This window comes from Mesoplodon bidens, assembly GCF_964165515.1.
Source record: "Mesoplodon bidens genome assembly, chromosome: 4".
In the NCBI taxonomy this organism is placed as follows: Eukaryota; Metazoa; Chordata; class Mammalia; order Artiodactyla; family Ziphiidae; genus Mesoplodon; species Mesoplodon bidens.
The window spans coordinates 153,916,585-153,940,643 of record NC_138160.1 but is presented as its reverse complement, the minus strand read 5'-3'; the positions used below and the strand labels follow the sequence as shown (position 1 = coordinate 153,940,643).

Sequence of the window (24,059 nt, the reverse complement as noted above, 5' to 3'; positions counted from 1 at the left end):
GCCTACAATTCTTGGTGGAAATTTTGGGGGCATTTACCTCATGTCTCGAGTGGTCCGTGCTCCACCCACCCAGGCAGCCAGGGCAGCTCCCCCAGCAGCAAGCAGCCCGGCCCCTCAGACCAGAAACATCCTGCTCTGTGTGGAGTAAGAACGAAATGCGAAGCCAGCCATGATCCACCTTCACCCCACAGGAGCACACAGGGGATCAGGGCACCGCCACCTCCCAGCAGCCTTTCCTGATTGGCCCACATTCCTAGACATGGCAACTGGAGTCTCGGGGAACCACAGGCTTTTGCTGGAACATTTCAGCCTCGTGTCCTGGGCCTGCTCGCTTCACTAGCTCGGGAGCACTGGAAACCTCCTGACAGAACCACTCCTGGGATTACCTAGTTACCTTTTATACTCCAGGGTTACTCTTGGTTGTAGGTGCCCATGTCACAAGCGGGATAGGTGGTGTCTGGGTGAGTGGATTTCTTCCCTCTTGCCCATTGTTGTCTCCTCTGAGCACACACGACCCAGGCTGTGAGCATCAGAGAGGCTGCTGACTGTGGGAATCATTTTCCTCGGGCAAGTGTCAGGGGACTCCAGACCAGCTGCCAGGGGTCCAGTCTACCTCCCACAGAGCCTCTTGCCCTCTGCCACCATCCCTGCCCTCCCTCCCAGGACGGAGCAGGCTGGGGGTTGGCCAGCAAGCTCTGTGGGTGACAAGTAGGAGTCCTCCTTCAGAGTTAGGCAGCTGGGAATTGAATCCCCTCACAAGCTGTGAAGCTGGGGGCAAGCCCCTCAGCAGCCCTAAGAATCTGTTTCCTTCCATGTGAAGAGGAGAGCTGGGATTTAGGTAAAGTGAGGTCACAGCAAACGGTGGTCAGGTGACTAGGGCCATTACAGGGCTGTCAGGGAATTAAGCCTGGTGTTTAGTGTGTGTGGTTTTTGGCACTGAGCCTGGGTCAGAGACAGGGCTCTGTGAATTGGAGGTGGGGAGGCCAAGGGAGGGATGTGCATGCAGTGTGTCCACCTGGTATGAAGTTGGGAGCTTTCTGGGAAGGGAGCAGGTTAGGGCCCAGCAAGCCTTCCCCACTGCCCATTTGCAGACAGCACTGGCAGCCCACGCCCTTGGCCCCTTAAGCTTCTCATCACTGGGCAGCCCTGAGAAGGCTGGGCCCGGTGGGGGGTGAGGAGAAGCTGGTATCATACCCACAATTACCCCAGGGCTGCGTTGCCCCTTTTCCTGAGGTCGCCCACCCCACTTTGCATGCAACTCCACTTCCACACAGATCTGGGCATCTTCCCTGACTGGGCTGGCCTTGCCTGCTACTGAGTTCAAGGTGTTTTTGCCTCCAGTGCCAGGAGCCAGCTGACTCACCCAGCTGTGTGCCTCCAAGCACCCTTGTTCCATCAGGCTGCACAGGCTGTCCCTTCGATGGAGGGATACAGGGTGGAGGTGACACTCCGCCTGGCTTTCCCCAAAGGAGGGAAGCAGGCCCATGTGGGCAGGCGGAGGTTGGGAGGGAATTCTGTAGGCTCGGGGGACCCATGTGTTTTAAGCTGAAATTCAGATCTCTCAGCCTGTGGAGGGCCTGGCTCCCAGCCCGAGCTCTGCTGATAGACGGCTCCATGTGGTCATCCCAGGGTTAGGGCAACCCCTGCAGCACGAGGGGCCTGGCCACCTGAGAGGCACCTCGTGTACTGAGTATTCACGGACTTTGAGTCTGTCTGACCCCGGTCCTGTCCTGACTCAGCTGTGCGGTCTTGGGTACTTGGTCTTTTAGAATGTGGGGAGATCACACCTACAGAGTTGGAGACTTAAAGGGGGGAACACACGCAGAGCCCAAGTGCAGCACGGCAGGTGGCAGCCCCTTGATAATATCTCTATCTTTCCTCACCCCACAAAACCTCAAGGGAAGGAAAGACAGGCTTAGGAAATCATTCTGATCCACCAACACACACTGACAGCATTTGGAAAGGAAAATGGCTTTGAACAGTCAGTTTTAGAAAAAGTTTTGGGGGCTCCTTTCTTTTTCTTGAACTAAACTTCAAGACCAGCTTCAGGGAGTGTTTTGTTTTGTTTTGTTTTTCCTTTATGCTAAAAACATGTCACTTCCTAAAGGGAAGTAAGAGCAAGAAAAGAGTCAAGCAGGATGCTTGTGGTAGAGACTGTGCCGGCTGCATGTTCTGGATTCATCCAGTGTGGCTGCCCACCCCGTAAGGAGACCAGCTGAAACCAGGTCCATATATGGACCCGATAGGGGCTGTATGGGGACAGGGCCATAGGAGCTAAGCATGTCTGTGGGGCAGGCTGTGGACTGAAAAGGGCCTCAGTCACCTTGTCCACAGCCTCCCTGTACAGAGACCAGCCTGTCCTTTTCTGCTGCCAAGCGTTCATGAATAGCTCTCTGCTGATGACAAAAGAAGCATGTTTTTTTTTTTTTTTTTTTTTCGGTACGCGGGCCTCTCACTGTTGTGGCCTCTCCCGCTGCGGAGCACAGGCTCCGGGCACGCAGGCTCAGCGGCCATGGCTCACGGGCCCAGCCGCTCCGCGGCATGTGGGATCTTCCCAAACCGGGGCACGAACCCGTGTTCCCTGCATCGGCAGGCGGACTCTCAACCACTGCGCCACCAGGGAAGCCCAAGAAGCATGTTTTTTATAAAACCTTCCCAAAATAGAGAAAAGCACAAAAAAGGAAAAAGCAATCGTCCATAATCCTACCACCCACAGATAAGTCCTCTCAATATTTGGGCATTTGTTCTTCCCATAATTTTTGTGTACAAATTTGTTTTTATAGTTATTATTCTAAAAATGGGATTACAGTGCACATACGTTTTTGTGGCCTGTTTTTTTCACTTAATATAGCATGAGATTTTTCCACATCATTAAGAATTCTTATAGAAAGTAATAGCTGCATAGCATTTTATCACATATATAATTGATTTAACCAGTCTCCAAGTTATATTGTTTATATTGACCATCTTTCACCTTTGTAGTCAACGTCGTGGGAATTAATCTAGGCTTATTTCCATGATTATCTCCTTTGAATAAATGTCTAGAAGTTGAATTGCTGGCCCAAAGGGTTTGCACATGTTTAAGGCTTTTGATGTGTACTGCCAAATTGCCCTCCCAGAGGCTGTGCTAATTTACATTCACACCAACAGCACATGAATGCTACATGTTGCCCCAAGCCCTGGCCAATCATGGGTATTATACTTTTAAATCTATGCCGATATAAGTTAAAAATTTAGGGGTGTACGTATGTATATTGTTTTAATTTAGGGTGTATTTTCATTAGAAGCACGGTCTCAGAGATTAAACTAGTGTTGATAAATATTGTGTAATTCTAACTGCTATCTGGTGATAGAACTTGGAATTGCAGGTATAGAATTTAAAGAGATCACCAGCATTTGAGAGCTTTCAGATTCCAGTTGATCCAGGGACAGCACGTATCATGGAATCAGCCACACACGGGAGAATTTTGAACTCAGAACATTGTCAGTCCAAGGTGGGACCTGCAGAGGAGCCCTGGGCCCAGCATTCTTACATTAGGGGGTAGTAATCAACATTTATGTTGATAAAGTGATTTTGCCATCTCGTAAATAGCAGGCTTGGCTCTGTTCAACAAATCCAGAAGGTGTGTTGTGTACTAGGGTAGCACAAAAAGAATCAGACCCAGTTGCAGCCTTTGGGGAGCTATGGGGGAGGGGGACCAACAGCCAGTTTGACATGGGATAGAGAGGGAGGGACAGCTAGGGGTCACTGTGACCTTCCTAGAGGTTTCTTCTCACAAACTCTTTTTTTCCACTCCAAACTGTGGCTTCTGTCTAGGATGAAAAGACCCATCTCTCGTGCAAGGCTCAGTATTGCCTACATCTTGACTTTGGCACAGAAAAAGTCTCATCATCTCCTATTTACAACATCAGAATCCTCACATTTCCTCTTTTTTAGTATTTGGACTTTTTTGACTCAGCATTGAGCTTTAGTGACTTTTGCATTTGTTTTACACCTTCAGAATACAATTCAAACATTTTTGAAAAATGTGTACTTGGTAAATCTTCCAGGGCTTAAGATTTGTGTATTTGAATGTACGAGGAGAGTGTTAGGTTGTGAGGTACATAGAAATGATGAAACCCAGTGAGGGCCAGTGGTACAGAGGCCCTGGAATGGGGGAGCATGCCCACTTCAGAAACACCATCGGTCATTGTCTCTGTGCCAGGTGCTTTTCTGGGTCTTTGGACTAGCACCAAACAGGAGTGACAAGGCCCCTCCCTGTAGTGAGGAAGGGAGAAACAAACAAGTAATAAACCAACAAGATAGCTTCAAACAGTAAAATGTGCTAGAGAATAAAGCAGGGAATGTGATGAGAGGGCTGACTGGGTGGATGGGTGGGTATAATTTGGATTAAATAATCAGAAGTCTCTTGGGGAAGATGACATTTGAGGTGAGACTTAAATGATGAAAAGATGTACCAATCTTTGGGGGGGATGGTGAGAAATGCTCCTGGCAGAGGAAGAAACAAGTGCACAGGTCATGAGGTAGGAACAAGTGTCGTGTGTCCAGGGTACATGCGAGGCCAACGTGGCTGGAGTGAGCGAGCAAGTGCCAGGAAATGGTAGAAGGGGAAATCAGAGAGGTCTCCAAGGCTGTGTGGGATAGAATCTTATAGGCCACGGTGAGAGGCTGACCCAGGCAGGAGGCCAAGGAAACTTGGCTCTGTGTTTACAGAAACTACCTGTCCACAGAGACAGCTGCCTTGACAAGGGCGGGGAGTCTCTCTCTCCTCCCAAGGGAGCTAGAAGAAAGGACTGTCCACTCTCATCCCCCAGAAGCCTTTCCAACGGGCCTGGGAACAAGTGCACAGACCAAGTGCTTGCTGGGGGCATGATTGCCCGCATTCCCACCCTGGGAGATTGATGGTCTCGGCCCTGCTGGACAGAGGAGGAAGCTAGGCTCAGACACCGATAGGACTTGGCCAAGAGACAAGGCCCACCCACATGGCAAAGCCCCGATGAGCACGCAGCCTGAAGACTCTCCATCACACCAGCCACCCTATCAGTAAGCAGGTTGTTGCAGCAGACCAGGGCTCAGACTGTGCATCGGCAGAAGAGTCTTTCTCCTCCCACCACCCAGAGAAACAGAATATTTGGGGTGCATTTTCTGTTTCTCTTCCTCATCCCTGTTTTTATCTGGCCCTGGAGCTCTCTCCCCATTCCACCCCCATTATCAAATTGTTAAGACCCTTTCCTGCTTTCCATTAAAAAAACAAACAAACAAACGAAAACGGAAAACCAGTTCTAACTTAAATGAAGAAGAAAATTGCTTCATTCCACCTTCTTTCCTATTCCTCATCCATGTGTCTGTATCATAGCGATTATTAGAAATTAGGGTCCCCCTCGTGGTGAAATGTCCAGTTCCGTCTCCCAGGCCAGGAGCAGCTGAGTGAAGCAAAGAGACCACAGCCATGATCAAGTCCCTTTGCACCCCTGCCGGTAGGCAGTCACTTAGCCTTTCTGTCCACATTTGCAGTGTGAGGCTTGGCCTGGATGAAAACATTAGGGATTGGATCTGTGCAGCTCTTCACAGTTTCAAAGTACATCATATCCCTGGACGTGATGATTTGTGCCCGTTTTGTGGACTGAAAAACTGAAGCTTAGAGTGGCCACGCCACTTTTCCAGATCTCACAGTGGCAAGCACATGGGGCCTGGCTTCCCCCTGAAGACTCCCTAGACCTTTCCACACAGAAACCTTTATGGCACAGTGGGTAAGGCTGTAATGCATCCAGACAGGGCCTCGGACCCCACAGAGGAAGGAGGAGCTAACTCTGCCTGGGACAAGGGGAGGCTTCATAGAAGAGGGACAGTTGGGGCATGTCTTGAGGGATGAGTAGGAGTTTGGCATGAAGACAAGATAGGAGGCACTCCATGCAGCTCCAGCACAGGCACAATGTAAACGGCAGGGGGCGAGATGTGGTCCCATGTCCCGGTGGACAGGGACTCTGAGGGAGGGCAGGGAAAGGCGGGAAGATGATGCTGAGTGGGGCAGAAATGTATATTGGAAAGGCCTCCCGGGCTACAGGGCAGAGACTGGAGGAAGGGGGTCCAGGTAGAAGGCAGCTACAATAATATCAGGCACTGAAATAAGAATGTCCCAGTAAGGATGGAGTACAAGGGGCAGACTGGAGAAATGAGGGCTGGCGGGAGTTGGAGGCTGGCTCTGACAGGTGAGGGACCAGAGCCAGAACTCCTCATGCTTGGCAGCACCCAGTTCCCCAGGCACCACCTATCTGGGACGGGGACGGGGGGCAGGCAGCGCTGCACGTCGTCTCCAGAATCAGTCATGGGGGCATCGACAGCCTAGGCCCCGGGGGACAGCATAAGCTCTGAGCAGAAATGTGGGATATGAGACAGGGCCTCTGCCTGGGACCAATTTGGAAATGAATAACTCAGACTGTTTGGAATTAATCAAGTGAACAAAAAAGGACCACAGGGCACCACACATTCATATGCTTTTTTGCACTCTTATAGTTCAAAAACAGCTTTGATTGTAATAATATAATTAGTTAAATGATTCATCTGTAATATCCCAAATTCATCTGTTTTTAGATTTCAGCATCGTACATCTCATTTTCATCTGAGCCTTGCAGTGCTGCTCCCCAGCTCCCCAGATTCTGGGTGGAGCAGGGACGGGATGAAAGCAGATTTTCCGAGCCCCACTAATGGCCCCCAGATTGGAACCTTGGGGAGCCACAGCCGGGCCCCAGGGAAAGGGCCACCATGCCGGCCTTTCCTCCCTCCTCCCCAGGGTCCCTCGAAAGCCCAGGACAGGTGCTCCTTCACCCAAGCTCCTTGCCTTGGGCCCGTGCTTTATCCCATGTCCCTCAAGTGTCACATGTGGGGCAACCAAAGGACCAGAGGGCTGAGCTGCTACTCCTGCCCCTGGTTCCCAGATGCCCTGCTTACCCTCGGCAGCCTTTTGCATCATCCTGGCAGTGGCCTGGGAATCCCCAGCCCCAGATACAAACCTCCAAAGGAGGTGCCATCTTCCCACATCCAGCTCTGGGATTGCTATCAGCAGGAACAGGCCACGGAGGGCCAGCAGAAGTTGGTCCTGCCCTTTGCAGGTGTGACTGTGACAACATCTTTGCTGGTCCCTCTTCCCACTTCCCCCAGGCAGCAAAGCACCCTCACCCCCCCAGGAAGAACATGTTCACAGACCTGCACTAGGCCGCTGGGACAAACTCAGGTCTTCCAAGTAAATAGATTTGAGAGAAATCAGTTATTTGGGGTATGAATCTGGTCCACCCAGCTCCTCCTGAAATCAGGGATTGGCCCCCTGTCCTGCCCATGCAGTGGAGAGAGAGTGGGCTTTGGGGCTCCGCAGACCGTGTGATCTCAGGCATGTCCCTAACCCCTCTTCAGCCATTGGGGGAGCCAGGTAATTGACTCCATGAGAGCCCTAACACTGGACATACAGGCTGCCGTTCTTGCTGCCGTGATGATCACTGACCCCAGCAGGGGAAGCCCTTGAGGCTGAAGGAGCCCCTCCCAGGATAGTGTCCCTAGTGCCCAGCTCCCAGGATGTGGCCCAGGGGGCAGGTGTCAGCGGGTGCCCATGACAGCCTTCAACAGGTCAAGAGTGCCCTCTGGTGCTCCCAGGCCAGGCACTGGCATCAGTAGGAAACTGGACATTCATTCATAGAAGAGTTCCCTTGACAGCTGGTTCACTCAACAAATATTTACTGTGTTCTCACTATGTATGAGGCACTTTGTTTGGTATTTGGGATACAATTAGTGAGAAATACATCCGGGGTCCCTCCCCCCATGGAGGCTGTGATTGAGTGGGAGAGAGAATCAAAATTCAGGGCCGGGAAGGAACAACAGGTTGCTGCGAGTGTCTTTGACCTGGGCCTGGCCTGGTGGGTGTCGGGGCACCGACTCCCAGGAAGGGACGTGTGAGCCGAGGTCGGAAGGCCAAGTAGGGGCTGACAAATGGGAGCTTTGGGGGAATGTCCAGAGAGAGGGTACACCCAAGACAGGCCAGGCTGGGAGGGAACAGGAGAGGGGGGTCAGGGGCCAGCAGCCATGGAGTACCCAGCTTCATTGAGCAAGTGGTTGCCTCCCTAAGGGACCACAAGGTGGAGGGAACTTGCAGTAGCATCCAGCCTGGGAAGGTCCAGGCTTAAACAAAAACTTTGCAAACCTATCAGACTGCCCAGGAAGCAGTGAGTTCCCTGTCACTGGAGGTATACAAGCCAGGGCTGCATACGCACCTTTCAGGAGGGACATCTAGGGAGAGGTTGGCCCCAGTGGGTCATCCTCCGTACAAGGGCAGGTCCTTCCACTAGTGGGTCCTCCCTTTTGGGCTACTCAGAACCAAACTCAGTGGGACAGGATGGCACGAGCCCAGCCGGGGAAGGGGGCACTTCAAAGATTCACAGACATCCCTCAGAGCCAGGCCTCTAGTGGGCACTGGAGCCTCGGAGACAGTCACAGTGGGGAGGGGAGGCATTGGGAAGACAGAGCAGAGGGTCAGTAACTGAGGAACTATGTGGGATGAGGGGGAGTTGAGGAAGACTTCTCAGAGGTGACACGTGAGTCTGGAAGGAGGACTATGGAGGCAGAGGAGGGGTCCTTGAATGTCAGGCCAAGGGGCACTGCGGCTCTGCCCTGAGGGAGGGGGTGAGGCTGTATTAGGTGCTGACGAAGCCAGAGAGGGATGGTGAGGTGGGAAGCGTGCAGGGTTTAGGCAGGAGATTTAGGCTTATGTCCCAGGCCAAGATGGCCATGCCTGGCCTCCCCAAGCTTCAGTTTCTTCATCTGTGGAATGGAGGTAATAATGGCACCTGCCTAACAGGGCTGTGCTCAGGGTCAGTGACATCCAGATGAGAAGGCAAATGTGTATGTCTTTTAGTTCCACCCCTTTTCCTGGATTCTTACCCCAAAACTGGCCCAGCACATTACAATCACACTCATTCAACCCAAGCTCCAGGCTAGGCACTGTCATCTATAGGAAACCATTCCATCCACACCACACCCACTTTCCAGAGGAGGAAACAGGCTCCAGGGAAGTTAAGCAGTTCACTCCAAGGTCTGCTGGGTAAAAACAAAACAATCAGTATGACCCCCGCTCCTTCGCTGTGTAGGAAGGATGGGCATGTGGGGATAGGAGGCAGGGAGGCTGGTGGAGACTGGTCCAGAAGAGAGGCCAAGTCCTAGGCAGGGGTGAGTGGGGGACTGGATGTGGACGTGGTTTGGAGAGATGGTTCAGAGCTAGAATTGCAGGCTCACAAGCTCATTGATACATTCCAGGGGCCAGCCAGGTGAAGAAATAGGGGAAACTGGCTGGGTGCAGGAGAGTGTAAGGAACAGCTGGGCTTGGGCTGAACTGGGGGGATACATGCCCCATCTAAAGGGGGCGCTGCAGCTCAGCCCAAGCAGGTCAATCATTACCACATCTCCTAACATATCAAGAGAAGCTGGAGGGACTTCCCTGGTGGTGCAGTGGTTAAGAATCCACCTGCCGAGGTAGGGGACGCAGGCTCTATCCCTGGTCTGGGAAGATCCCACATGCCACGGAGCAACTAAGCCCATGTGCCACAACTACTGAGCCTGCACCCTAGAGCCCGCGTGCCACAACTACTGAAACCCGTGCACCTAGAGCCCGTGCTCCACAAGAGGAGCCACTTCAATGAGAAGCCCGTGCACTGCAACGAAGAGTAGCCCCTGCTCGCCACAACTAGAGAAAGCCCGCGCACAGCAACAAAGACCCAACGCAGCCTGGAAGGAAGGAAGGAAGGAGGAAGGGAGGAAGGAAGGGAGGAAGGGAGGCAGGGAGGGAGGGAGGAAGGAAGACATAAGTTTATTTTTAAAAAAAGAGAAGCTAGGGCTTCCCTGGTGGCGCAGTGGTTGAGAGTCCGCCTGCCGATGCAGGGGACACGGGTTCGTGCCCCGGTCCGGGGGGATCCCGCATGCCACGGAGCAGCTGGGCCCGTGAGCCATGGCCGCTGAGCCTGCACGTCCGGAGCCTGTGCTCCGCAACGGGAGAGGCCACAGCAGTGAGAGGCCCGTGTACCGCAAAAAAAAAAGAGAAGCTAGAAATACAAGTTTTATACAAAATCTTTGGATTCTTAAGGATTCCAACCAATCCGTTAACAGTGGGTGACCATTGTGTCATCCATGGAAACCAAAGAGGGCCTACCCCAAAGCCCAGGGTTTCAGAGAGGCTGGAAATTCAAATGTGAGTGAGGATGGGAGGAAGCAGGCAAGTGGACCCACAGACTAAGGCTCAGGGCAAGAGGGCAGATCAGGAGTGTGGCCTGGGGCCTCAGGGGTCCCTGCAGAGCACCCGCTGTCGCCTCTGTGTCTGCTATGAGCTCTGTCAGTCACCCTGTCCCCTGGTGTCTTGGTAATGCTGTGTCTCACTCCCACCGTCTGAGCTGGGCTGTCCCAGGCAGGCCACTCCCCTTTAGACTGCCTCCATCATGTAGTTCCAGCCACAATGGGGCTGTCACCCTTCTGATCCATCCTGCTAGGTCTTCACCCTAGCAGAGGCTGCCACCAAAATGGGTGCCTCAGCCTGTCTGCTATTTCCACTGCCTTCCATCAGACCAGCCCCATGTGCCTGAGCTGGAGATGCCAGGCTAGAGGCAGCTCTCAGCAGACAAGCTCGATTCACTGACCCAGCTTCCATCCTCCCACACCCAATGGGGGTCAGGTCCGTCACCACCCTTCACCCCACCCTGGAACAATTTTTCATGATACCTAACAGGGTAATCATGTAACAGGCAAATGTGTAATTTAAGCAGGTACTTTGGGATCAGTTCAAAGGCATAGCACCATCTCTTCTAGCCACGATGTATAACGGACGTACGTGTAATTGCTTCCAGTGCATGCAAGATATTCACTGAGCATGCCCTCTCTGCAAAATAGAAGCCAGCTGGCTTTCTGGCCTCACAGAATCATAGACCTAAAGGGACCTAGAGATTTTCTAGGCCAAGGGTTACAAACCCAGACGCCCCTACAGAGCTGGCAGGTCACCTCAGCAGGCTAGCAGGCCAGGTGTGAGGCCCTAGGGTGGGGTGGAGCCTGTAGCCTGGAGGCTAAAGGAGCACTTGACCCAGCAGGTATTGCCATGCACATGGACCCAGGGTGCACGATCTTCAACTTTTCAAGAAAAGTCCATACTCCAGATGTTTATGTGAAACGTCACAATTTTTAAATGTTGCAACAAATTTGGTTAGTTTTGCTTTTTTTTTTTTTTTTTTTAACTGCATGGACCAAACCAAACCTGGCTCCAGGCCAGCCCTGCCCTCTCCTGTACAGACGAGGAGTGGGAGGGGCCAGCGTGGGCAGGCCAAGGAGCAAGTGGAGGGCAGGGCTCTGACCTCGGCAGGCTCCTAGGTCCCCACCAAGCTAAAGCCCTCACAGCTTGCTATGAGTTAGGTGCAGTAGGTGACTGCAGACCCCACTCTACAGAGGGCCCCAGATCCCAGGAAGGGGATCCCCAGAAGGAACCATGTGCCACCACCAAGGCACGAGCTGCAGCCAGGCTGGACGTAAGAAGTGGGGGTCCTATCTTCCCTTACCCTACGGTGGAATTCAAGTCTGGGAAATTGCTAAGCCCGGACAGTCTTGCTGTGGCCCATGTGTGTGCAAACAGCCTGGCCTGAGAAATCAGAACCACGTGGTGCTGACCTGCCCAAGGGGGCTGCCCACCCACCCCCTTGCCCACTGGACAGCCCTAATGAGACAGCCTTTGACAGGAATGTGCACGTCCCAGGCTGGGACCCCAGGCCCCAACAGCCTTGTAATTTGATGAATTGTCAACATCTGGGCCATAATTACTGGGTCCTGGACTGATCGTCCTGGTAAGCCCCCTCCTCCAGGGGCCCTGTTCTGGTGCCTTTGGAGGGCTCCATTCCCCAAGGGGATCTGTCAGCATTAATTACAACCAGAAAGCAAGATAGTCACCCAGCTCCGGCCAGTCTGAGCATTTACTCCTGTCTCCGTCTAAACACAACCCGTGTACTGATTTACTTCCGTTCAACAGATACTCTTAGCCATTGGGAGGGCTGAGCCATAGCTAACAGGGAGGAACAGAACCAGCCAGCCCTGTGCAGAGGAAATGGTTGACACAACTTCTTTGCCTCAGGGCTCCTCCGAGGCTTTGTTCCCTGATGAACACTGAGAAGCTCCAGTGATGGAGTCGGCATACTCCATGGCCCAAACTTACTTCCCCAAGAAACCTCCCCTCTTTTGCCATAGTCAATATTTCTCAGAAGATGGCTCCATGGAACCCTGCTTAGGAAATACCCAACAGGGTGACGGAGGGAGGGAGCAAACCCATGAAGGTAGGAGAAGACAGCAATGGCACAGCCTGGCGTCCCATTGCCAGCCACTGGGAAGGCCACACAAAGGTCCCTCCCCAACACTGCCCACCCGAGAGCCAGTGCAGACTCCACCTCTGTGTCCACTTCCCTGTAGGGTCTCATGACTTGGCTTGGTCTGAAAGAGGAGACAAAGGAGACTAACCTGGGACCCATGTTGAACTTGTCATTTGAGAGAAGGACAAGACCTCCATTTTACGGCTAAGGAAACTGAGGCTCTGGACTGCTCGGGTCCCTGAGCGAGGCAAGGGGCATGGGCCAGCACGGGGGCTGTGTCCTCCTGGCGTGCGATTCAGCGCACCACAGGGTTTTGTTTGCTTCCACACATCCGAAAGCATCCTGGAGCTCAGCTGATCTGCACCAGGGAGGAGTGATTTAAAGCAGAACCCAGGCTTGTAAACAGCTGTGGGGCTTCATGGAGGACAGAAGGGGATGAAAACCCCTGGTGAATTCCACCGCTTTGATCAGGCAGGGGAGGCAGCCGGCAGGAACCGAGCGCCTCCGGGCATAGTGCTGTGGCGTCTGACTCTCAGGATCACCCATTCTGTGGAAGCTGAGGCTCAGAGGGGGGATCTGAACCCAGGGAAGGCCCAAGCCCTGGCTTCACTCCACGGGCTGCCCAGTATCGTTCCTTCCGCTCCTCTGGTGGGCGACCCAGGGGGAGAAGCAGCTGGAGCGGCTGATGGTCAGGGAAGGGGAGGGCTGCCTTGATGGAATAAGACCCCATGCCACCAAGGCCATGCCTCCACCCAGTCTGGGGCTCTGCTCTTCCAGATGGCCTGGCTTCCCAGAACCAGCTTGTCAGCTGCTGGGGCACTCAGCCTGGACCTTGTCCTGCCTTGGTCCAGCCTGACTATTGGACCCACCCCATGTTTGTCCCTGGCTCCCATCTGACCAGCCCCTGACCCTTCCCCAGAATGTTTCTCCTCCTCTCAGAGCACCCAGAGCCAGGCTTGGGCCTCCCTCCATCAGAGTTGCTTTGCTAAGACTCAGCCAGGCCCTGAGATGAGAGAGTCCAGTGAGGCTGGGAACATTGCCCTCCGGGAGACCCACAAGCAGAATGATGGCTCAGGCAAATCTTGCAGGAAAGAAACCTATTTCATAGGGTGTAACCCCTTATTTGACCATAGTATTCCCTTCCCCAGGCAAGCCTGTTACACCCTGCAAGACACCGTTCTTTGGACACCAGTTTGGGAAAGGCAGTATGTAGGCAGTATGTAGAGGCAGGACCCATCCTCTAAGGTTCACAGCCCAGCGCCCAGCCTCCCCCAGGATAAGAGGGGTCAGAATCATGCCCCAGAGCTAGGCAGGTCCATCTGACTCCAAAGCCAGGCTGTTTCCTCCTCCACCCCACCCTTCTGTGAGTCCCCTCTTCAGTGACTCCCAGTCACCACTGGTCACCTATGAGCCTCTCCAAGGGTCAGCTGTTTCCCCAGAGACAGAATTCAAGGGCCTGGGCACAGCCTTCTTGCCTAGGTGTCACCAGAGGTGAGCCCAGAGCCACCTCCTCAGACTAAGGCCATGGCTGTGGGTCAGCTTCACCCACAAGGCTGGACCAGCACCCTCTGGTCTCTAAATATTTGCACGTGGGCATTCTGTGTTTGCCAAGGGAATCTTCTTGGCATCATATCTAACCACATACAGCCCCAATCTTGGGTTCCCAGGGAATTCGAGATGACTGTCCTTCAGCCCTGCGATGGGTGTTTCCAAGATTGCTGCTCTTAATGCCCCCTCCTGCCATTATTCAGAAACTACAGACTTTATTCATGTTTTTAAAACTCCAAGACCTGGGGGCCAAGGGCTCTGTGATCCCAAATACAGGCAGGGCCCTGGGTGGGAAACTTGGTTTTCTGCCACTTACGGGGTTTCTCACAAACGAGAAAGCTGGGGACCAAGGCTGCACCATCAATGTGCCATCGAGGACAGTCTTGGAGTTGCCAGAGGGGAGCATCCTGCCTGGAAGGCAGGATTCACTCTCAGGAAGGGGCAGCTGAGGTCTGGTCGTCAGAACGCTCTCAGAGAAAGCTGGTGGCACTGATTTTTTTTCCCCTCTGGGGTCGAAGCCAAGGGAACATCCCCGGGCTCCCTTCTGCAGTGGACACTTCTAGAAAAGCAGGGCACCATGGCGCTGTGTGCTTCACGTCAGCTGGAACTGGCCCTGGCAGAGGGTCAAAGTGGAAGAGGGTCCAGGGAGCTCTTGCCCAGGGAGGGTCTGCTCAGTGAGGGAGACAGATGTAACAGAAATCCTGGAAAGAAGGCAGAGCCTATGAACCTTCTCCCTAGGTTCCCTGGACAGCCATCTGTCACACCTACTACCCTGTGCTGCAGGAGAGGGAGCACTCCATAGAGAGTGGGGCCTATTTCAAGCCCTTGGACAATCCCACTGACTCAGCTTCTTCATCTGCAGGAGGGGACATGGCACCTGTCTCCCAGGGCTGTGGCAAGGGCAAACTCTGTGAAGGATGCGGAGTCAATTCCAAAGCAAACCCTGCTCTGTGTCCTGGCCTTTATCAGGGACACCTTGGACTCATCGCGCTGTCCAGTTCCAAGGCCTGCTCATGTCGCAGCTGCTGCTGCTGGGGACTTAGCAGTGAGGCCCGCTGTGTTCTCCCTCCTGACATAGGAAGAAAAGAGCTTGATTTAGTTCTAAGCTGCACCTTAGTCTCCTTTTTTGTTTGTTTTGTTTTGTTTCTTGTGATGAGGACTTTTAAGAACTACTCTCTTAGCAACTTTCAAGTACACAATGCAGTAGAGTCCTCACTGCTGTACATTACATCCCTAGAACTTATTTATCTTGTAACTAGAATGTTGTACCTTTTGACCCCTTCATCCATTTCACCCACACCCACACCCACCCCCCCTACTTCTGGCAACCTCCAATCTGTTCTCTGTATCTAGGAGCATGGGGTTTTTTGCTGTTGTTTTGTTTTAGATTCCACATATAAGTGAGATCATGTGGTATTTGTCTTTCTCTGCCTGACTTTTTTACTTAGCATAATGCACCTCAAGTTCCATCCATGTTGCTGCAAAAGGCAACATTTCATTCTTTTTTATGGCTGAATAGTATTCCAGTGTGTGTGTGTGTGTGTGTGTGTGTGTACCACATCTTCTTTATCCATTCATCCATCGATGGACACTTAGGTTGTTTCTATGTCTTGGCTATTGTAAATAATGCTACAGTGGGGGTACAGATATCTTTCCAAATTATTGTTTTCATTTTCTTTGAATAATTACCCTGAAGTGGAATTGCTGGATCATAAGGTGGCTTTATTTTTTATTATTTGAGGAACCTCCATACTGTTTTCCATAGTGGCTGCACAATTTACATTCCCACCAGTAGCACACAGGGCTTCCTTTTTCTCCACATCCTCACCAACACTTGTTACTTCTTGAAAAGGAAGGAGCTTTACTTAGTTCTAAACTACATCTTAGTCTCTTTTTAATTTCCATCTGCATTATGGCTTTTTTTAATCCATGCAGAATAGAGAGGGGCAAAGGTTGCACTGTGTTTGGCCTCAGGTCAGCAGGATGGACAGACACATGCAGGGCCTGGGCACAGAGTCTGCAGTGGCAACCACACTGGACAAGGTGACTGGGGGCCCGTGGGCAGGCGAGATCCAGTGGGCAATGGGACAGAGCAGGGAAGGTTTGAACAGAGGCATGCAAGGGCAGACAAGAGGGGAGAGTGGCCAGAGGCCAGGCAAGACCACTGCCGTGGCTTGAGTGCAGTGTGGACGCAGAACTGAAGTGCCTGCCATGTCGGCTCCAGCCCCCACTTCTTCTGGCTGCATGGCCTGGGGCAAGGCCTTCCCCTCACTGGGCCTCAGTTTCCTCCTCTGTAAGATGGGTATGATAACACCTGCCTTACACAGGGCTTCTGTTGTGATTCAGGCAGAGTGTGGAGGTCACCAATAGCCCCCAGAAGAGACCCAGGATGGGACTGGGCCCTCTGTGTTATGGCAGCTGAGAGGGCTACGCCAGGGTGAGGGGTCCCGCGTAGAGATGCCCAGAGGGACATGGCCCTGACGAGGCCTAGCAGGGCCTGAGCATGGGGGATAGATGAGGGGCAGGACCTACTTTTAGAGGACTGCTAAAGGGAAAAGGCTTTTCATATGGATCCAGGTCAGGACAGCCAGGAGCTGGCCCAAGGAGACAGGCCAGCTAGGACAGCTTCTGATGAGTTGCAGATGGCGGGGACCGAAACTGCACCTGACCAGGATCCCCCAGGGCCTGGGCCCCCAAGACCTTGGAATGGCGCCACTCCCCCTCTCCTGGGACCCCATCTGCCCCCAGGCCATCACCCTGACATCCAGACCCTCAACTGAATGTGAAGCGAATGGCCAGAAGCACTTAGGAGACCAATTTTCAGAATTGCCCTGGTTTCCTGCCTGGAGTGAGGCCCTTGAGTGAGGGCACCAAGGAGCGGTCACTCTCTCAGCATCTGGGGAATCTGCAGATGGCTGTCTGCCAGGGCAGTCTGGAGACCCAGCCAGGGAAACTGGCTGTTTACCACTGGACCCAGCAGGCAGGTGGACCCAGTCCATGGCACCCCTGTTGGATTCCTCTACACCTCCACAAGGGTGTAGAGGAATCCAGTGAGGCTTTGTCAGGTGGGTGGACAGTGGGAGCTGTTGGGCAGTGGTCACCAGCCGTCTGCAGACACCACAAAGCCCCCAGACCACTGAGAGGCACCAGCTCTCTAGACCCACCCTTGTATTATTTGACTTTTGCCTGCAAAGACCACAGCAGTGCAGGGAGCTGAAAGAGCTTTCAAGACTCTTCCTGTTATGTCTTAGGTCAGGCTACTCTAAGAAAGTACCATGGACTGCATGGCTTATAAACCACAGAAATCTATCTCTTCAGTTCTGGAGGCTGGGAAGTCTGAGATCAGGGTGCCAGCACAGTCGGGTTCTGGTGAGGGCCCTCTTCTGGGTTGCAGACTTTCAACTTCTCACTGTGTTCTCACATGGTGGAGAGAGAGCTAGAGAGCTCTCTGGGGTCCTTTTTATAAGGGCACTAATCTCATTCATGAAGGCTCCACCCTCATGACCTAATCACTTCCCAAAAGCCCCACCTCCACATACCATCACATTGGGGGTTAGGTTTCAACATATGAATTTGGGGGGACACATTCAGTCCCTAACAAGTTACAAGTGACAGAAACTCAATTCAAACTGGCTTAAGGAAAGAAATGTATTCGCTGACAAACAGAAAGAGGTATGCGGAGGTAGTTTCAGCTTCAGGCCCTTTGCGTGCCTTTCTCTCTGTCTCTCAGCTCTGCCTTCCTCTCTGTTGGCTCTTTCTCAAGCCATGCGGTGCCCCCAGGAGCTCCAGGATTAGCCCAATCAGGAGAAAAGAATCCTCTTTCTTCTAAAGCTCCACCATTCAAAGTCCCAGGCATGACACTCATACCTGAACTACTCACCCTGGCCGAGGGAATATGGTCACACGTCCAAACCCTATGGGGTGGATGGGGGTGGCTTTGGAGAAGAAATGGGCTCTGTTATCAGAGGAGGGGATTCTGGACAACAAACAGCACAGAGATACCCCCACCCTGAGTCCACGTGAAATGTACCCAAGACCATGGGCTTGGGGCAGGCTTTGGTCTCTTGTCACTCAATTGTGCCTCTGGGTCGTAAAACACAGAAGAAATGCCTTTCCTGTGTGTAACCTCTGTGCTCTCTCACTCTCTCTCTCTCACTTTCTCTCTCTCTCTCTCTCTCGTTTTCCAGGGGCCACTGGGTCTGGATGGCAAGCCCGTAAGTGATAACAGGGCAGTTGTAGGTGGTCCTGGGATGGGGCTGCCCCTGGGGTTGGGATTTACCATGGATGCCAGAGGGAAGGGCCACTAAGAACCTGGTTTAGCATGGAGAGAAGCTATTTGACCATCAGACTTGAGTTTAAATCCAGCTCCACCACCTGCTGACTGTGCAACCTTGAGGAGGCCTCTTCACCTCCCCAGGCTGAGGCTTCTGTTTGTCAAACAGGCATATTAACTCTCCCCACAGGGATGCTGGGGATGCAAAGAACTGTGAACAGCACTGTCCCTGGTGTCCAGTCAGCCCTCAAAACATAGAAGGCCCTCCCAGCAGACCCCAGGCACAAAGCATCCCCTCATACAGTCTCAAGACATAGATGGTGGACATCAGGCTGAAGAGTTCTCAACACCTGGACCAGAAGCATATGGTCCACTGGCATCCTTAGCAGAATGAATAAGATGCACACAGAGACAGCATAATAAAATGAATAACTGGATATGGATGAAAGGAAGGAAGGACAGATGGATGAATAGATTGATGAACAGATGGACAGATGGATGCATGAACGGATGGGTGGATGGAAGAAGAGTCAAATGAGGTAATGAATTGTACACACAGTTGGATGCATGGAAGAGTAGGTGAGTTAGTGGATGGTTAAATGCATGATGGTTGAGCAGACAAGTGAGTGAAAAACAATGAATGACTTAACAAATGATTGAAGAGCTGACTGCTGATGGGTGCATTATTAAAGAAGGGCAAGAAAGAACCCACTCCCTAGATGGATGAGTTGTTGAATGAGTGAATGAGTGAATCCATCACTACCTGAAGGGAACATGGATGTTTTGGGAAGGAGGCCAGTGATTGAGGTCCCTGACCAAGAGTGTGAACCCCAAGCTGGCCCACTGCAGCCTGGCCCCCACCCCGGGGTCTCTGAACTCCACCGTCAGTGCCTTGTGTGTGGCCTGACCCACTTCCCTAGAAGTCCTGGTAACTTGGCAAGACTGAAAGAGACACATTTCCCTGCAGCCAGAGGGTGATGGCAGCCACCATGGCCTGCCAGTCACCATGGCCTTCAGGGAGCCACCTCCACATTCACACCCCCCCAGACCCTGAAGACAGTGACCTCCTCACTGGTACCTGGGCACAACGGGTGCTGAGCAGGGAGGGCTCTGTTCTCTGGGGGGAATGACTAGCACATGTGCCCCTGTCCAGAGAGGAGGCCAGTGACCGCCCCAGTCTCCTGTCTTCCTCGTGGTGAGCACTGAGGTTCAGAGCTTCCTTGGGGCCAGCACAGGCAGCCCTCATAGAGGCTGATGGGCTCGTATGTTTTTTCACTCGGCTGCCCACAGCTCTGCTCAGCCTCACAGGCTCTTCTGCCCTCAAAGCCTCAGGGATGATAGAAGGGGGCTAGCCTAGTGCTCCTCACTCACTCCTGTTCTTTCTCTATCTTCCTTCTCCAGGGACTTCCAGGCCCCAAAGGAGAAAAGGTAAGTGATGCTGGAAGCTGTCCAGATGCAGTAGGCTGATAAAGGAGGCCAGAAACCTGCCTTCAAACCCCAGCTCCAGAGTGTGACCTTGGGCAAGTTACATCCCCTCCTGGAGCCTTACTTTCCTCATCTGTGAAGTGGGGCTAGTGGTGCCTACCTCCTAAAATGGTTACAAGGCTTACATTTGACAACTTAAAGTACCTGGAGGGTTGAATCCGAGTTCTCCTGGCACCAGAGTGTAACAAAACTCAAAGCACAGTCTACCCAGAAGGACGAGTTTCCAAAATAATCAATCCTGAAAAGGGGAAGGTGTCAGAAGAGCCTGTGGAATTGAACACTGACTGTTGATGGCATTCTTGTGGGGAGGACACCCCCCTAGGAAAACAAATGGCAGAGAGCTAACCCTGAGATATTTGCAGCCCTTTGTGAGAAGGTCTTCCCTGACATTTGGCACTAAATGTCACAGTCAGCCTCCTGGAGGGCTGGGAACTCCAAGTGACTTGGAGGGGAGCAGGAGAGAGGGGAGACCTGTGTGTCCCACAGTGGAGTCAGGGGAGGGAGGGGCCATAACAGACCTGGGTGTGGTAGAACCAACGGGCACTTCTAAGGCAGGGCAGGGCAGGGTTGGGCTGGGCTTCCCCACTGCGATGTGGCCTACATAGGTCAGGGCAGCCAGGGTTCCAGTCCCCCCTCAGGGCTGAGCAAGGCACAGGATCTGGTGTTCAGAGCCTCAGGTTTACATTACAGCTCCACCACCAACTGTGTGGCCTTTGGCAAGTTACCCAGCTCTCTGGGCCTCAGTTCCTCCATCTGTAAATTAAAACCAACCTCTCATGGGGAAGACTGCGCGAGGTAACCGTCTGAATGTTCTTTGTAGATGATGAGACACTCGTGCAGTTGGCAGGTACAGTGATTGCCTTCCTGCCAATTCTGGCTGATGCCACCGAGTCATAGAAATGATTAAGGTAGGGGCTTTGAAAACAGAGAAATTGAAGTCTTGGCATCTACTGCTACATAGCATACTGCCCCAAAACTTGGTGACTTAAAACAGTAAATCAATTATCATCCCTCATTATTCCTAGGTTCGGGGGTTCCACTCTGCTGTGTCTGGGGGCTGCCAGTAGATAACAGACCACCTGGCTCCAAGCCCTGGATCTACTAGCTCTGTGACCTTGGGCAAGTTACTTAGCCTCTCTGTGCCTCAGTTTCCTCATTGGAAATGGAGATAACATAGAGCCTGTATGTTTTTTTTCTTAGAATGAAGTGAGACTGTGTATATGAAGCACTGAGCACAGAGTAAATGCTCCACACATGTGAAGTAGTAATAAAAGTAGTCGTGATGTATCACCCTGTTTTTTGTTCCTAGGGTGCACCAGGAGACTTTGGCCCCAGGGTAAGAACGGAGCAAGACCCTCCCTGATCCCACATGGTTTGTTTCATAGCATAATAAGGTATACATAGCGTTTCTTCTGGATCCCTACGCTTATCACAGAAAAAAGTGAGCAAGCAGCCCCTCCCCACCCGTGGTCTATCTCGCTGCCTGTTTTCACTTCAACATCCTCTGGGTGGAAGCCCCAAGCACCTTGATTTGGCCGAGGCTGCCATCCCCTGCACAGACAGGGACTCTCTGGCGGACACCCAGTCACCCTTATCACCATAGATGGGCAGACAGTGGGGTTGGCACTGGGCCCAGACTGGAGACTGATCTTCCTGAGGGCAGCTGGCACCCAGGAAGAGGGAAGACTGTGGATGGAGCCAGCGGCCTGAGCCCAGAGTTCAGCTGTGCCACGTACCAGCTGAGTGACCTGGAGTGAGTCACCTTCCCCTCTGAGACTCAGTTTCTCCAACTGTGAACGGGGATGACATCCTTTACCCCAAGCCACTGAGGTGAAGAGTCATGGCAATCAGGAAAGTAGGCACCCGGCACCCCAAGTGGGAACAGTACATCAGAGTCTCTGTCCAGCCCACCTCTAGCCCTTCATGGCCCCTGAGTCCAGGGACCCAGAAGTGCCTTGTTCCGAACCAGGGTTCTCCTCAACGCAGGCTGAAGCAGAGTGGAGACCACTGCTGGTTGGGCCCCACAAAGCAGGTCTTGGCAATTTGGTGGGGAGCTTAGCTGGGGATGCCCACTCGTGGATCTCTGTGCAGCTCAGGCCTTCCCCAGGCTGGTGGGGGGCATTTCTAAAGGGGCTTCCCAAGAGCAGCATTCTAAGCGGCAGGAGACCAGTTAAGAGCTACCTCCAGAAGGGACACAGTAGCACGTCCACTGCATTCTATTGGTCACAGCAGCCACAGGGCCCGCCCAAGTCAAGAGGGTGGAGAAATGGACTCCAGCTCTTGGGGGAGTGTGAGGTCCCATTGAAGAGGAGCCCGTGGGATGGGAGTAAGGATAGCACCCATGTTTGGAGAATGTGGTCCGCCACTTCCAATGACCAGGCTTCCTCTCTCCAGGCGGGGTTAAGTGGCTTTGCCTCCAGAAATAGCCTGGTCATTTCTAAATCACCCTCCTGCCTTTCTCATCACACACCTGTTTGCCAACTAGATGGTTTTCCCGAGGCTCAGTCCAGGATTTATAAGTAGAGACCATCACGTGTACAATCGCCGAATCCTCAAGGTAGACTGGCGGAGTCTGGGCTGCTGGTGTGTGCACTCCCCTCGACTCACCCCACATTCCCAGGGGGAGACCTCAGCCATCCGATCCTGGCAGGAGGAGGAGGAGGAGGCTGACCAGCCTCATTCCCAGTAACTCGGGAGAAGACCCTAAACCCCCTCTAGAACCTGCTCAAGTATCTACACCCATTTTCTGCCTTGATAAGGAGCTTCCAGGCCAGTGGTTCCCACCCTGAGCCCTTGAGCTAGTAAAGGAGCAGCAGGGGGCGGGGTATCTTCAACTGATTCCTAACACAGTGTAAAATGAGACAGGAATGACCCACCACTATTGCCACTCTGGTTGGGTGACCTTACCAAACTCAGTTGTCTTTTGGCTGGAATTCTATCTTCGTGGTCAGGACCCTGGCTGAGTCAGACTGATCAGAAGATCTGCGTGGTGGACACTGAGAGCTTCCGTTAATTTTTTAATTAGGAAAACAAGTGAGCTCTGTCTTAAGTGCAGTGGTCTAGAGAACCAAGTTCTCTCATATCATGGGGTCACAGATGAAAAATACTGTCTAAAAGAGACTCTTGCCTCACTGGCCAGAGGAGACAGTGCCTTTCCTAGCTCTGTAACCCTGGGTAAATGATTACATTCTCTGACCCCTGGCTACTCCATCTGTAAAATGGGACAATAGCAGTGCCCTGGCCAGGTGGCCGCAGGGTTGGGTGAGATAACCTCCAGGTAGGCCTCACTCCTCAGCGCTTGGCACACAGCAGGGGCCCAGGCCACAAAAGGCTTCTTCCTTTCCTGGTGACAGGAAGGTTAGGAACTGCTGGCACTGAGCCAGATGTGCCACACTACTGTGCCCTGAGCCAGTGCTGGGCGGGCACCACTGAGGCCGCAGGCAGTGCTGGGGGCGCTGTGGTCTCTCCTCCTCTCCTCCTTGCAGGTGGGGCCACAAGGTGAGGGCTCTGGCTGCCTGAGGTCTGACCCATTACTAACACCGCCAAGAGCGAGCGATCTGGTGCTGCATGAGAGAGACGGTGTGGTCCTTTGTCGCTCTTTTTTTTTTTTTTTTTGAGATAATTAAAAATTCACAGGCAGTTGTAATAAATAATACCCCGTGTACCCATCATCCAGTTTCCCCCAATGGTGACATCTTGCATTGCTGTAGTACAATCTCACAACCAGGAAATTGACACTGATATAATCTGCCAACCTTATTCCAGTTTCACCCATTTTACTTATTTGTGCAGCTACTTATTTCCATGCAATTTTATCACCCTTGAGATACATGCAACCACCACCCAAAGATCCCTCCTGCTATCCTTTTATAGCTGCAGTTACCTCCTTCCCTGCCCCCATCCCTAACCCCTGGCAACCACTAATCTGTGCTCCATCTCTATAAATTTGCATTCCAAGAATCTCATGTAGAAGCAGTCACCTAGTAGCCACCTTCTGAGATTGGCTTTTTTCACTCAGCATAAATCTCTTGAGATGCATCCAAGTTGCTGCATGTATCAGTACTTTGTCCCTTTCTATTTATTGCTGAGCAGTATTCCATGACATGGATGTACCCCAGTTGTTTAATCATTCACCATTGAAGGACATTTGGATTGTTTCCTGTTTGGAGCTATTATGAATAAAGCTGCTGTGAACATTCATGTATGGGCTTTTGTGTGAACGTGTTTCTGTTTATCTGGGACAAATGCCCAAGAGTGTGCCTCTATCACGTAATAAAGCAGGAGGTGACCAACCAGGAAGGTCTTTCAGGAGGCTTGCAGTCCCCATTCCAGAAGGAAGGGGGCTGGTTGGGCACTTGTGCTTTGTCCCACAACTAGTGTG

At 52.5% G+C, this 24,059-nt stretch overlaps 1 protein-coding gene across 1 annotated transcript in view; it reads left to right on the top strand.

The window, feature by feature from the left end:
* Positions 1–24,059, top strand: part of COL23A1 (collagen type XXIII alpha 1 chain) — a 362,767-nt gene that overhangs the window by 318,628 nt on the left and 20,080 nt on the right. Inside the window, exons 6-8 of the mRNA XM_081232836.1 lie at positions 18,108–18,134; positions 19,595–19,621; positions 20,988–21,014. Coding sequence (XP_081088962.1) covers positions 18,108–18,134; positions 19,595–19,621; positions 20,988–21,014 — 81 coding nt within the window. The remainder of the gene's footprint in view (positions 1–18,107; positions 18,135–19,594; positions 19,622–20,987; positions 21,015–24,059) is intronic.